The sequence below is a fragment of the Neolamprologus multifasciatus genome, unplaced genomic scaffold, assembly GCF_963576455.1.
Source record: "Neolamprologus multifasciatus unplaced genomic scaffold, fNeoMul1.2 chr13_unloc_4, whole genome shotgun sequence".
NCBI classification, from domain to species: Eukaryota; Metazoa; Chordata; class Actinopteri; order Cichliformes; family Cichlidae; genus Neolamprologus; species Neolamprologus multifasciatus.
In genome coordinates, this window is record NW_028181977.1 from 80,326 (window position 1) to 95,604 (window position 15,279).

The 15,279-nt window shown below is 47.8% G+C and overlaps 3 protein-coding genes across 3 annotated transcripts; all 3 read right to left on the reverse strand.

Annotated features, from left to right (window-relative positions):
- Positions 1-5,652: 5,652 nt before the first annotated feature.
- Positions 5,653-9,836, reverse strand: LOC146490400 (uncharacterized). Its single transcript, XM_085153240.1, has 2 exons — positions 6,611-9,836; positions 5,653-6,185 (listed from the first exon to the last, which is right to left on the reverse strand). The coding sequence occupies exon 1, from the start codon at positions 9,805-9,807 to the stop codon at positions 8,035-8,037; it is 1,773 nt and encodes a 590-aa protein (XP_085009366.1). The 5' UTR covers positions 9,808-9,836; the 3' UTR covers positions 5,653-6,185; positions 6,611-8,034.
- A 270-nt stretch (positions 9,837-10,106) lies between these two features.
- Positions 10,107-12,683, reverse strand: LOC146490401 (uncharacterized). Its single transcript, XM_085153237.1, has 2 exons — positions 10,273-12,683; positions 10,107-10,130 (listed from the first exon to the last, which is right to left on the reverse strand). Exons 1-2 carry the CDS (start codon positions 12,097-12,099, stop codon positions 10,107-10,109), a joined length of 1,851 nt encoding a protein of 616 aa, XP_085009363.1. The 5' UTR covers positions 12,100-12,683.
- On the reverse strand, positions 12,124-15,267 carry LOC146490402 (uncharacterized). The gene has a single exon (XM_085153238.1). It carries the CDS (start codon positions 14,575-14,577, stop codon positions 12,124-12,126), a length of 2,454 nt encoding a protein of 817 aa, XP_085009364.1. The 5' UTR covers positions 14,578-15,267.
- Positions 15,268-15,279: the final 12 nt, after the last annotated feature.

Sequence of the window (15,279 nt, forward strand, 5' to 3'; positions counted from 1 at the left end):
CTCTCAGAAGACTAAAAACATGGGTAAGGTTAACAATGACTCAAATGAGATGAAACAATGCTGCTGTATGTCCACCAGGAGAGACTGGACAGCATAGATGTAAAACAAACATGCCAGCAGTTTATCTCAGTTAACGAGAGGAGCAGGCATGTGTTTGGCTCCTTCACATAGGGGACATTGAGTTGTTGTGTGGGACACCAGTAGTCCATGTCTGTAGCTGTAACAGTAGTTCATGTTTAGAGTAAAACATCCCAGCTCACTGATTTGATCGGGGCAACAGTGTGGCTAAAATGTTGCATAATGTTGCTGAGAGATCTTTTACTTTGTGGTCATCTTAGATGAGTAGTTTTATGGACAAAAACCACCAGGTCATTCAGTGTTCCCTTAGTGCTAATGTGTGAGAGATGTTGGTGTACTATAACTGAAGTAATGTCGTTAAGTCCTTAAAGTCATATTCTTTTATTGTCATGACTGTATTTGAAGCTATGTTTGTATGATACCTGATTTATATGGATTATGGTTGAACTAAACTCTAAAATACTTAGTCAGTCATTTGTTTAATAGTAATTTAACATTATATAATTCAAATGTAAAACTATGAATCGTAATTTTAAATGGTTTAAAAGCATGAAGAATAGCATATGTAGGCAAGTATATTTCTCCTTTTTTTAAATCAAGAAGCAAAGACAAAAAGGAAAAAGCAAGAAACAGGGCAGGGTTTGGTGGTTGAATCATCCGTCCCCACCAATGCCAAAACCAAATCTACGCCCTTGGGCTCACCACAAGGTTGTTGTCTCTCTCCTCTACTGTATATTTTGTACACTAATGACTGTCGCAGTACACAGGCCAACAGGCATTTCATTAAATATGCAGATGACACAGTCATTGTAAGCCTCCTTCATGGTGAAGAGGATTCCCATGGGCCTGTTGTGGATGAGTTTGTTTTCATGGTGTGATCAGTCCTTCCTAATGATTAACACCTTGAAAACCAAGGACATGGTTATTGACCTCAGGAAGACATCCCCCCATCCTGCACTAACAGTGGTAAATGGTGCAGCCATTGAACTGGTGGACAGTTATAAGTATTTGGGGGTTGTTCTTGATAAGACTCTGTCCTTTGAGTCACATGTTGCTGCTACAGTGAAAAAGGTTCAACAAAGACTGCACTTTTTAAGGAGGTTGAGAGGTTTTAATGTTTCATCTAAAATGATGACTCTTTTTTATAAACGTTTTATTGAATCTGTTTTAACTTTCTGTATCATTGCTTGGTACGGTAATATGTCCCTGAATAATAAGACCAGACTTAACAACCTGGTTAAATTGGCTGGCAAGATTTCAGGGAGGTCTCAGGTGCAGCTTGTGGACTTTTATAACAGGCAGGTGCTGAGGAAGGCAACCTCTGTCCTGTTGTGTTCAGATCATCCTCTCTTTAATGATTTTCAACTGCTTCCATCAGGTCATCGTTATAAAAATATATATAATATATAAAGTGCCTGCAGTGAAGACAAAGAGACATAGATTGTCTTTTGTACCTACTTCTATTATCATAGTTAATAACACTAAACCATAAGTGTTGTTGCCATTGCACATTGCACTTTTTTGATGAAAAATCTAGGTTGTTCATTGTTCATTTGTACGGACATACTGCAAATCAATTTCCCGTTAGGCACAATAAAAGTTACCATTGACCATTGGCCTGACATGACATCATACTGTATGCCTATATGACATCATACTGTATGCCTATATGACATCATACTGTATGCCATATATGACATCTGTCACGGCCCAGCGGCACGAGGTAAATGGGATGGACACAAGTGCAAGATCCAAACCGGAAGCGAGACAGTAAGTGAACAAAAAGGTTCATTTCTTCCCCCACAAATTAAACACACAAGCCAAATTTAAATGAAGCCACTACACTAGTGGGTGCGCTGTCAAAACTAAGGCAACTAAATTAAAACTAGACAGCTCTAGAATACAGCGGGACAGCTGTGGCAGTGGGGAGGTGGAAGCTGGCTGGGAAAAATACTGTGAAGAGACCAGGGCATTGGTTTCAGGTGAAGGGGACAGGTGGGGGGCAAGGCCCAGATGAGGTGGAGGTGCGGGGAGGCAGGCAGGTGAGTTTCAGGCTAGTTAGCAATGCTGTACCAGCAGCTGGTGGCCCAGGTCCAGAAAAGCGGGGATGACTGAGGCGAGAACCCCACTCCAGGAGCCGACTCTGAAGACAGGAAAAAGCAGGTAAGTTTTCACACAGGATCTGGACTGAGCAATAAAACATCACTGACTATCCTGATACTCAGGCCATGACTGATTGAGTGCGCAGATCTTATATGCTGCTGGAATAATTGCCCACAGGTGCTCAGCCAGGGAGGAGCAACCGATCTCCGATCCCAAAGGAAGCGGACCGCTACTGGAAACCTACAGGTACGCACCCAGACCATGACAACATCAAGCTGGATACCATACATGAAATGAAGCTGTATGCAGACATGACATCAAGCTGTCTCGATCCAGGACTTCAAGCTGAGGGCATACATGAGATCAAGCTGTATGACACAAATGACATCAATCTGTAAGACTTATAAGACATGAAGCTTGTCAGGGTTATATTGTTGATTGTCATTTATGCTTAGAAATATCTACTCATATATGCTTAGAGTTTTATAATCAATGTCATGTTGGTAGAGGGTTGATCCTTAGGAGTCTGCAAAGACTTTGTGTGCATTCCAGAGTGTTCTGGCATTCACACGCACATCCTGGGAATATGGGAGAGGTCGTACCTGCTCTTATTGTTTTGTGGTAGGATGAACGTATCTATATCTGTTTTAGTCTAAGTGCCTTTTGTTTAGATGAACTGCTGGACTTCCAGACCAGCAGGTTTAGGGAAGTTTTTATGGGGTCAAACTCTGACCCCACACACACACACACACACACACACACACACACACACACACACACACACACATACTTACACAACGCACAGGCAAGGTACTCTTTGTTTGTATGTATATGTAGCCGCTAAACTGGTGGACCTAAATCTTAACCACCACGTCCGTATATATATGCAAGCGGAAAAGGGAGTGAGTGGGTCAGCGCTCGGAGAACAGAAGCTAAGCCAGCTTTAAACACACCATTTATTTTTAGGGTAAAACACAGTCAGAACCCCCAAATACAGGCTAAAATCCCCGCTACACAATAAAAATAATGTTCACAACCAGCTAAAAGCCCTGCCGGCAGGAATAACTATACACTAAAAACCAAAACTAAATAAATGGGTTTTTTTGTATGATAAAAACTTCCCCCCCAGAGTCCTATATTCCCTCTTGTCCAGCCACACACATGCGGGCAAATGTTCCTTAGCTGGAGAAGAGACAGGAGAGGAACTCCTCTTCCGGGATGGTAAAACTCGCCAGCAGCAGACCAGGGAGGAGGCTCCTATCTCCGCCTGACTGTACGCGGCCGCGCAGTCCAGCCACTCTCCGCACCTGCACACGGCCTCCCTCGCAGCCCCGCCCTGAAACAACAGACACGGGCCAGCAACGTTGTCGGCGCAGCCGCTGTTATCCTCCCCCGGCAAAGCTACGCCTAGCGCCCAACAGTGGGAAAGCGATACTCACAAATGCAGGCAGAGGCGTCCCCCTGCCCTACTGTGGATTTCACGCGTCGCCTCCCACTGTTGCTATTTTGTCCGTCTGCACTGGATCGCCGGGTTATGCTGGCCGATCGTCGGATATCTCGTGACGTCCCACAGGCAGGCCGGTCTTTCTTTACAGGTGCTGGGCTGCACACGTTTTGTTTCCTGCTTCTCGTGTGTCTCTCCTCTGCCGTCTTTGTGCTCACTATCCCCCTTAAGTCCGTTTGGCGGCAGATAGGCCACCTCGGGGAACGCCCCCACCAAACAGGTGCCTACAATTGTCCGCTTAATACACAGTGGAATAAAAATACTATACAACACCAAACACACACTATAAATATGGGGATAAAATCATGCAATAAGAATATCAATTAAAAAAAAACATGCAATATCACTATTACAATAAAAACATGCAAATAAAATCGACACTATGTACCAACACACAGTAATCCCAAAACAAAATATAAAAACACAATTTTCCACTGTGTGACATCCCCCCACATTTTACCTGTGACAGTCCCTGTCACACTAGTCAAGCGACCTGTAACGGGCGGGTGGCTGACCAAAATTAGGCCTCGTTGAGCGGCGCACCTCTGACAACTCTCCTGGCCGCTGGGCTGGAGCGCTAGGCGCAACACCATAAAATGGAGGCTCAACTAGCATCTCTCCCTCACGGCTGACTCCCTGCCCCTCTGAGTGGTAGTCTGCTGCAGGGGTAATGCACAACTTTAGTGCATTCCGATGGAGGACCTTCTCCCCCCCCCCCCCTTTCTCCGGCTGCACCCCATACACTACACCTGTATTGCCAACCTCTTCCACTACCACATACGGCTCTGAGCTCCAAACTGGGTGCAACTTGCCTTGTCCCTGCCTATTCCTGTCCCTTATCCAAACTCTCTCGCCTGGCACCAATGGCAGGGCCCGCACACTTCGGTCATAAGCCCTCTTGTTTTGGGTGGCTGCTGCCTTCACCTTCTTCCTAGCCATCTCATAGGCAAAAGATAATTTCTGGTGATGGTCCTTAACCCACCCTCCCAGGTCGTGGCATGGGGATTCCCGCTCAACACCTAGGTTTAAATCCACCGGCTGTCTCAAATGCCGCCCAAACATCAGGTACGACGGCGCATACCCTGTGGCACTATGGACAGTATTATTGTATGCTTGTAAGAGCTGTGGGAGATATTCTGGACACCTCTGTTGTCTCTCTGACTGTATGGACCGAAGCATGTGCAGCAATGTCTTGTTCATCCTCTCAACCCCACCATTTCCAGCCGGATGGTATGGGGTGGTCTTGCTTTTCGTAATGCCATAGCACTTACACAGCTGGTACATCAGGGCAGACTCAAAACTTCCACCTCTATCTGAGTGTAGCCTGGTCGGGCAACCGAAGGTCTGAATCACGTGAGCCCAAAGAGCATGCACAGCAGTCTGAGAAGTCTGGTCTTTGGTAGGAACTGCCCAGTGTAATGTTCTTTTTGATTTGGAAGGAAAAGTAAGCGCAGACAGAGTCCTAGGGAGTGTCCAAAAAGTGATTTATTAAACACACACGTATTACACAGTGCGGGAAGCCGGTCTTCCCCGTTCGGCCCCGATACAGAAAGCTTTATAGCCTTTATGACGTCAGAACAATTCCTGGAAATCATCTTCTTCAGAACAACAACAACCCTTTCCCGGACTTGAAACCAGATGTTTCCCATATATAGTTTGGGAACATATCAACTGTGTACTCAAGTGTGAAAGTGTGATTTATTATAAGGCCAGGCCAACAAAAGTTCAGCGTCCTCATCTGACTTACTGTGGACCCATCACTATGCTGGTGCTACGCATGATGAAGCATTGCATCTAGAATGTGTCATTCTAGGTGCCCTGGCAAATATACTAAGTGGTAAATGATACATGATAATAAGGATGATAACCGGATAATGATAATGATAAGTGATGCAGACTAATGAAGTAATGATGAAATAATGATTGTGCATGTGAATAATAACACAGTGACAGAAAAGTAACATTCCTTTACGTGACAACTCCTCCTCTTGGGCTCGCTTGCGAGACCAACTTACACCAGGATTTGTCTCACTCCTCCTTCCAGCTTACAATCTCCTTCAAGGGCATCATGGACTCAGGCGCCGCTGAACCCTTCGAGCCCGAGCTCAGGGCCCTCTCCAGCATCTTTACCAAAACTCGCCGGACCAGAGGGATGAGACAACATCCGATCATTAATATAGCAAGAAAAACAACAAAAGAAAACATGGCAGACATAACGACACTCTTCCATTGCCCAAAGACAGACGTGAACCAGTCTCCCAGTCCAGTGTTCACACCTGATTGCTCATGCATGGTTTTAGATAACATTTTCAGACTCTCAAGCGCTCTAGTAACCGTACCGTCTGGGGCCGTATTGTTGGGTATAAAAGTACAGCACATGTCCCCAAACATGGCACACACACCACCCTTCTCAGCCAACAACATGTCAAGGGCCATTCGATTTTGGATTCCCATTAACGACGTCGGTCCCAATTGTTCCGCAAGGCCTTCTACCGCGTCCCTAGTGAGATTAGAGAGTCTCAACACATTATAATGAACATAGTTAATGCGATCAACATTTTTATTTGGAGTTATCCACAGAAACACACTTTCAAAACCGGCCGCTATCTGATTGACTAACTTATACTCATCTGGAACTCCCCTGGGAACTCCTATTGAGTCAATCCAGGTTGGCGAGTCCCATCTTGGGTCATATTTGTGCACACCCCTTAGACTTCTCCTACGTCTGGCTGTCAACACACCAGTGTCCTGCTGTGGAACTGTCTCTACTCTATTTCCTATCAGCATCAAAGGTGCTCCTAGGCGCACCAGAGCACATGTTCCCACACTTCCCAGGGGAACCTGTACCAAAAGGGTGTACTGCCCACAATAATAATATAGCCCACCCCTTGCCCAGGTGCCTATAATAGTATTTGGGTCACTTACATTATTGGTAGTCCTGCCGGGGATTGTCCTCTGACACCAGCTTGGATCAATTCTTCCTAACGTATATCTCACGCTGTCTGTAGAGAACTCAAAACATGTATAATTATCCCTTTTAGGTGTGAATGAACCTGGTTGTGTACGTTTATCAATTGGCGGATATAATCCTGACAAAGTGGTGCAGTTACCTGTGTTCACCGCCTCTCTAGTTAATCTCAGCATACAATCATAACCCCACTCATCCTCTGGATACAGAGGAGCGGGTTCAGTGAACAGACGAGGCCGAGCTGTAGCACAAGCAACACAATCAACCACTTCCTGCTCTTTAGCATTTTGAGCCACCCAATCTAACCAAAGATTCCTATCACCAAAACCTGTGGCACGCTCTATTAACTCTTGAGGTTTTAATCTAGTGTAATCTGTGGCAACAAACCATTTCTCTTCTGAGTCCTGGTAAGTAACTGTCTCTAAGGGATCCACTTGCTCTGTGAGATTCATTACAGTGTCATTCCCTACCGGTTTAGATCTTGGATTGAATAAGTTCACCCGAATTATCCCTGTTGGATCTGTCCCTGCTTTATCTACCCCTATTACTAAATAGAACGCACCTCCCTCATAGGCTGCTTCCGGGAGTTTACTCCACGGTCCTAGGGAGAGAGTGACAGGGTTATGTGTAACAGAATAATCTTTCTGAATGGCTATCCCTTCAAGGGCCTGTGGCACTGTTGGCTGCCATCCTACTCCTGTCCAAGCAACCACATCCTGCCAAGAACACCACTGATCCGTTATATAACTGTAAATGTCTCCTTCCTGTCATGGGCCCCACACCGACTTAGGGTAGCATACCATAGGGTGATAACAAATCCACACATCATATGTTCTCCAGCTGCTACCGTCTCCTGGGCATCTAATTACCTCACACAAATCGAACGTGAATGCCGTCGTGGACCCATTAACATACCCAAACTCGACTCCCCCACTGGCCTTGAGACACCCATCGTTCCCACCTGAGCCAACCTCGCGCTTGAATTTTCTTGCCGACTTGATCGGTTTGGACTCCGGAGCGGATAGACCTCTGCGTCTGGGCAATACACCTGTCTGCCAATGAACAAACAAACACGTTACAACACTTATCAACCCCAACATTCCCGTTATTTTCCAATTTTCCCACAATTTCATGATCACTGTCCCCAGGCTCTTTTACTTTTACTTTAAACTTTGTGATAAGAGTATAAGATTATGAGTATAAAAATATGCGATTAACGTACAAGACTATTACGTCTCCTTTAAACTATCAATTTCTTTAGACTAGAGCCCTAGCCTATCATGAGCCCGGAATGAATTGATGCTTGGCGCGTGACGCTCCTCTTCTTTCTTCGTCTCCCCAGATAGACTGCTGGGGAGAACCGCTGCACAGGGGGAGAGGATTATTCTGCCTCTATGTTCCCCCCCGTGTTACTTTGGGTGGAGCTTATCTCGAGTAAGCTCTCGTCCGCCACTGCGCATTGAGACCAATGGAACCAGGTCTCACCCTTTCCCTTCAACCGAACCGCACTGGTGGTACGAGCAGTCACCTCGAATGGCCCCGTCCACCTTGGATCTCTCCACTTTCGCTTAATGACCTTCAGCCACACCGCCTTGGCGTCGGGGACGGACCTGTCCACCGCATTCACCCCCACTCCAACCTGTTGTGTGAAACTAGACACAAGAGCTTTTAATTCTTTCCAACATTCAGCATGCTTTCTATTACTTTTTATACTCTCTTCCGCCGGGACTGTTGTCCAAGGACCTGGAAACTGTCGTCCTGTCAACAGCTCATATGGTGTGAAACCTGTGGATTGATTAACACAACATCTTATTATCATCAATGCAATTGGCAGGGCTGCAACCCAATTTAGCCCCGTCTGAGCAGAAATCTTAGCTATTTTATTTTTCAGGTTTAGATTCATTCTTTCCACCTTCCCCTGGGACTGAGGATGATACACCGTCCCAAATCGGTGCTGCAACCCCAGCTTCTGTTCTACTTCTGCCAAATCTTTATTTTTAAAATGAGTTCCATTGTCTGACCGAATTCTTTTGGGAAAACCATGCCGGGGGATGTAATGATTGATTAAACACTTAATCACACTTTTTGCATCCTCCCTTTTTGTTGGCCACGCTTCGGGCCACCCCGTCAGAGCATCCACACTCACCAGCAAATACCGGACTCCTCCCGGTCCCACATCAATCATGTCAGTAAAATCAATGACAATCTCTTCCCCTGGTCTTTCTGGAATGGGGAACTTACCTGCCTCCGGTTTAATCACTGGCTTTGGATTGTGCCTCCCACAGATCAGGCACGTCCTAGCTTTCTCCTTAATCATATCCCTCAAAAAGGGATGCCACCAATGGCACAGATGTCTCTCCATCTGGGCCACACCCACATGGCCAAGCCCATGTGCTTCTGCAATCTTCTGTTCCGCTAGGTTGGCGGTCAACACCGGTCGTCCGTCAGGTCCTCGCCAGAGACCTCCTTCTTCCCATGCTCCTCGACTCTTCCAGACCCCCTTCTCTTCCGGGGCCGCCTCCTCTTGGGCCTTCCTGGCCTCCTCCAACATGTTGACTCCTACTTCTTCCTCCACACTTATTTGCACGATCTGCCGTAGTGCTTTATAGCCGGCTGCCTCTTTCGCAGCTCGATCGGCTTCCTGATTTCCTCTGGCCACCATGCCAGTCCCCGAGGAGTGACCTTTACATTTTATGATACTCACCTCCTCTGGGTCTCCCAACGCCTGCTCGAGTTCCTCCATCTCCTTCTTGTGGCAGATTGGTGCATTGTCTGCTGTCCTGAATCCTGCTCTCCGCCATTGGGCTAGCTCCACATGCACTGCTCCAAAGGCATAAGCTGAATCCGTGTAAATGTTGACTCGCCTTCCTTTTGCGAGTCTCAGGGCTCTGCTGAGAGCAATTACTTCTGCTCTCTGGGCCGACTGCTGCCCTTCAAGTCTCCCAGCCTCCTTTACCTCAAATTCAGTCCCCTTCCTGCAAACTACAGCGTAGCCTGCTTTCAGCCCTTCGTCATCTCTGTAGCAACATCCATCCGTGAACCAATCTTCAGCTCCCGTCAGAGGTTCTGCTTTCAAGTCTTCTCTTATTTTCTCGTCCACTTCAGCTCTCTTAGCGCAGTCGTGCGGATCACCCGAACCCATCAAGTCTGCCATATTGATTCCTTCATGTGTGAATGTCAGATTGGGAGCGTCTAAGACTTTACTCACTCTCTGTTGTGTCAATGGTGTCATGGTGAAGGCTTGTGAGTTAACATATCCCACCACACTGTGGGTAGTCACCACCTTCAATGGATGATCCCTCACTATGTGTGCTGTTTTTTGTATAATCTTTGACACCCCAAGGGCATGCTGCGTGCATACCGGGTGTCTTGTCTCCAAGTGATTCAGGCGGATGCTGACGTACATGAGTACATCTCTCTTTCCCCCCTTTTTCTGAAACAAAACCCCATTCACTATCCCATCTGTTTCTGAAACATCTAGATAGAAGGGTTCGTCATAATTAGGGATGGCAAGATCAGCAGATCTCGAGAGATCTTGTTTCAATGCAATGAATGCCGACTCCGTGGCCGATGTCCATGGCAGTTCAGCCTTAAGGTTACGGACACCTACTGTTTTTACCAAATCCCTCAAAGGGGCTGTTTTGCCTGCATAGTTTGGTATGTACTGACGGCTGTATCCCGTTAAACCTAAGAAGGAGAGCAACTCCTTGACTGTGCGTGGTTTTGGATGTGTCAGAATCTGATCTCGGTGGGTGTTCAATAAACCCACTGACTGGTGCGCGATCACACGGCCCAGAAATGTCACCTCTGGTCGGACCAACTGCAACTTTTCTTTACTCACTTTGAACCCGCACTCAGCGAGTCTCCCCAGTACGGTAAGCGAGGCCTCCGTACACGCCGAAGCAGACGGAGCCGCGATGAGCAAGTCATCCACGTACTGAACCAGTGTACACCCCTCTGGGAGTTGACACTGTGAAAGAGCTTCTTTCAGCACTTGGTTGAAAATGCCCGGGGAGAGGGCGAACCCTTGTGGCAACCGTGTGTATCTATACTGTTGCCCCCTGTATGTGAATGAAAAAATGTCCCTAAGAGACTCATGCAAGGGGAGACAGAAAAATGCATTGGCTAGATCAATACACGTAAACCACTTTTGCTCTGTTGTTAATGCCGTCAAAGCTGTGTACGGGTTTGGAACAGGCACAGTATCAGTACGTAGGATGGCATTTATGGCTCTTAAGTCATGTGCCATCCTGTACTTTCCTGTCCCATGCTTCTCTACTGGCAAAATGGGCGTGTTCCAGTAAGATTGTGAAGGCTCAAGGACTCCTACTTTCAATAGCCCTTCTATTGTCTCTGCAATTCCCTCCTCTGCTTCTCTTTTCTGTCTGTACTGCGGTTTCCAAATTGGTACCTCAGACTTTAGCTGGAACGAGACCGGTGAGCAAGTTGCCAGGCCCACATCCGTAGACCCAGCTGACCACAAAGTATCAAGAAGAGTCGCAAGTGCGGCCACTGCGTCAGCATGATCTACTCTTTCCCTACCATGAATTCTTGAGATTTGCTTATGCTCCAATACCACTGCGTCATCTGACAGACCAGTGATGCGATAAATTTTGCATTTTGGCGAATACCAGACATCTGGAATCTGAGTGGGTCGCCAACAAGGTTCGTCGAGAGCTCTCCTGACCATTGTTCCCAGCTCCCTGGCCTGATGACCCTCATGGACCGCCAATGTGATATGAGGCACTGAATCAGGCCCCATTTTGAACCAAGGCCGTTGTTCTTCGGTTAAATTTACTCCTGCAGCGACGCCTTCAGGACCAACATAGATGTTCTGAGAACATATGTTCCAAGTCTGACTCTCAAGTTCAGTCTGGAACTGGTCTCTATAAATTTCGTCCTCGTTCTTATCATAATAGAGGGTGACGTGGTATGGGTCTCGCGGAGGAGAATAGACAGCTGAGGCCATAATCCAAGGTTTCCACAGCTGATACAGTCTCAAAACGCCTTCATCCACCAACCGACCCCAGTATATATCCGCTGTAGATTGTTCACAGTCTTGCAGCAAAAACTGGTTCTTTGAAAAAGTCCCCAGGCAAAAGAATTCTTTTCCTCCTGGAAGTGTCACTGTTAATCCATCAGCTGAACACATGATAGTGGCCCCCAGTTTAATGAGCAAATCCCTGCCCATCAAGTTCACAGGCACATGGGGAGACACCACATAGCTGTGCTTCAATGTCTGTTTTCCCAGCACCGTCAGGGCTGGATTGGTTGTCGGCAGAGTCATTGGAACCCCAGAGAAACCCACAACACTGACCATGTGATTGGAAAGTGTGGCACTGCTTGGTTTTTGTCTCAGCGTTGAGTAAGTCGCTCCAGTGTCCACCAGGAAGGTCAGTTCAGTCCCTTCCACGGTCATCGGCAACAGAGGGTCTGCCATCCCCATGCTGCCGGGTCTCTGTGGGTCCCGTCAGTACAGCTCCTCCTCCCTGCCCCAGTTGGCCAGGGGATACTGAGCCACTGGCGCCATGCCAGGGTTGGGAGCTTGAAGTCCCCTTGTCTGGAATGTCCTGCCTCGCGGCGCTCTCTGTGCCTGGGGTGGTGGTTGATAACTTGTTTCTGGTAGCCATGGCGTAGGACAGTTACGAGCCCAGTGTCCTCGTCCTCCACACCTCCTACACAGATCAAGGTCCAGCATAGGTCCCCCCAGACCACGACCCCTTAGTCCGCCTCCTCTTTGAGATCCACCACGCCCCCTCAACGACCTATTAGCCCCCCAATTCCCCGCGGGTCTTCCTTGCCTTGGTCCATTGGCGGGCCATCCGTCATCAGGATACACGACTGGGTCCAAATCCGGCCAATCAGGCCCCGGCTCGCCCTGAGGCTTTGCCACCAGCATTTTCTTAGCACCTTCTTTACTTTCTTTTTTCTTCTCATTCAATTTTTCTCTTGCCTCAGCCAAATTTAATTTTACCAACTGCCCTTGTGCCTCCTCCAGGTCGTGTTTCTTTTTGGTCACCTCGTCTCTTTCCAGCTCCAATCGATGTACCACATGCCTTTCCCATTTTACCAAATCTGCCACTGCAAAATCTGGATTCTTCTGTAGGTCTGCTCTAACTCGTTCTGGCAAACCGGCTAACACCGCGCATCGGAACCACGCCCGATGTTCTCCTTCCTGTCCTGGATGTTCTCCTGTCTGCACAATCCACTGTTCCTTTGCATGCTCTATGAACTCTCTAGGAGCTTGTTCTGGGCTCCACAATATTCTAGGCATGGTGCCTGAATTAGGGGTCGGGTACTTCTCACGCACTGCGTCTGAGAGAGCATTTCGCACCCTTGCATAGGGGACATCATTTGGTTGACATGTGGTTTCTGCTATCTCTTCCACATCTGCCAGGCCTCCACCCCTGAAGGCCCTTCCACCCATGGCACGAAAATCTCCCAGGGCAAGTTCTTCTCCTTCAGTAAGACTCCCCAGTTTCCTCAGCCACGCAGCTCCTCCCTCTGTAATAGGGGGCAGTTGCTTCATCAGAGCCTCCAAATCTCTGATGTTATAAGGCTGGTATACTGGCTCGCCCCTTAAACCCTGCAGTAGAGGCATTGAGAGGGACTCCTCCTCAGTTTGCAATCCGACACTCTGCTTCCGGTTCTTCTCAAAGATCGACTGTCTTTTGTTTTTCAGGCCCTGCAAGGCCTTATCAGACCGGAGGATTCTCCTCCCTGGGTTACCCTGAACGCTTGGGGCAAACCCTTCGATTTTCAGGTTCGACAGTTCTCGGGATTTCCGTGTCTTACCTATTGACGCTGCGAGGTCCTTCTCCAATGCTTCAAGCGTTTGTGCTAATAGGTGTGGTGCTGGCACGCCTTCCTCCTCCCAGTCTCTCAAGGTCTGTTCTAACCTTACCACGGCTTCTCGGTTAGTAGATATTTTCCCTACTACTTGTCCCTGCCACTGGCCTTCTTCCAGGTCGCCAACCCCTGGCTCCTGACAGGCTTTTTGGCTCGCCTTCGATGGCCTCTGCCGCGGCGACACAGGCATATCTTCATCTGAAGTCCAGCCCTCCTGGGATGCATTTCCCTGCCTAGGCTGCTTCGGTGTCACCTGATCTGCGCTTGTGGAAGCCACAGGTTGAGCTTCTTTAGCTCCTTCTGGGCTGAAGTGAGAGGGAGGGAGGAAAGTCACACCTGGTATAATTATACCCCCACCTGATGCTCCAGCAGCTGACTCGAACTGAGTCCCTTTCGGTGTAGCTGCCGCCGACAGGGGTTGCGACACTCCTGTATTGACCCCCTTGGTGTCGCGTACAGGCGTCGATGGTGCATGATCCTCCTGAAAATCCACAACTCCCCCTCTAACTGTTCCTGTTTTCCCTTCCGGTCCCCAAAGAGTGCCACCCTCCAGGGTCAGCACTGGACAGATGTAGGGAGGGGGCGGTGCACCGGGGAGTCCCTTCAAGCTGGGATATAACCTCCCCTCGGCCTGGGCTTCCTCTGCCAGCCCTGGCGTGGGGTGGTTGACCTCGTCTTTCATCCAGGGGGAGACACCTCGGCAGACAATCACATACTTACAGTACTTACTCTGTTTCTCCATCATCTGTTTCTTTTCTGCCTTCACTTTTCTCCCCTTAAAACCCCCCTCAAGTTCCTCCTCAAGATCTTTGATCCTCTTTTCACATTTCTCAGCTCCTAGCTGGAAAACCGAATGCAAAGGTATTTTGTCCTCCATCGTTATCTGTTGATCCTCACATAAATTCTTCACCTCCTTCTCCATGTCTTTACATTGCCGAGCAACCTCCTTGGAAGCTCCTTCATAGGTGATCTTGAGGGCCTTCTTGAGTTGGGCTATCTGTTCCTTGAGTGGCTTATAGTTCTTCTCCCCACTAGGGGTCGCCTTCCCGATCTCAGTCATTTTGTTTTCAGCCATTTTGTTGTTGACCTCACTTACCTTCACCAAAATGGCCGCTACTTAGCTCCACCTCCAAACCTTGCCCTCACCAAAATGGCCACTGCTAAGCCCCTCCTTTGGAAGTAGGCTCGGCGTATTTCCCTTCTCAGGCTCAAACGCACCCAAGCGGCTTACTGCCCCTTTCCTCTGGGCCGCACCTACACACACACTCTCACTCTCTTCTTTCTACTCAAAGATACAGCACCCTCCTTCACAAGACACCAAAACCTCTAACATCCACTACTTCAATTTAACCACAGGAAACCAACAAAAATTCACACTCACACACCTTCAACAAAGTTTTAACATAAAATAATTCAACTAATCACGACACAGGCACTCCTCCCCCAAACGGGAGAAATCCCCTCAAATCAACCAGCTCACAATATATAAAACATCAACAAAGACAAACCACACACCTGTACACTCCTGGAACAAGGCCGAAAAACATCCAGCAATCACACAGTTTATTGCTTTTATATAGTCAATCACACCACAAGAAACAGGAGAACACAACTATATTCAGCTTCCTACAGCTCGTAATATGAAACACTTGGCAAGACTGAGATTACCTTTCTACACCCCACAAACAACATCACCTAGATAGAGAAATAAAACTAAAGAAGAAATTGGAGGAATTAAACAAACAAAAAACCGAGTTGAACAGTTAAACAAATATGG

What these genes read in the sequence shown, in the direction of transcription:
- LOC146490400 (XM_085153240.1), bottom strand. Translation starts at nt 9,807, where the DNA reads ATGGCAGACTTGATGGGTTCGGGTGATCCGCACGACTGCGCTAAGAGA.
- LOC146490401 (XM_085153237.1), bottom strand. Translation starts at nt 12,099, where the DNA reads ATGGGGATGGCAGACCCTCTGTTGCCGATGACCGTGGAAGGGACTGAA. An exon ending in CAGCCCCTTTGAGGGATTTG is followed by an intron (nt 10,131 to 10,272) that starts GTAAAAACAGTA and finishes CCTTCTATCTAG; the next exon opens with ATGTTTCAGAAACAGATGGG.
- LOC146490402 (XM_085153238.1), bottom strand. Translation starts at nt 14,577, where the DNA reads ATGGCTGAAAACAAAATGACTGAGATCGGGAAGGCGACCCCTAGTGGG.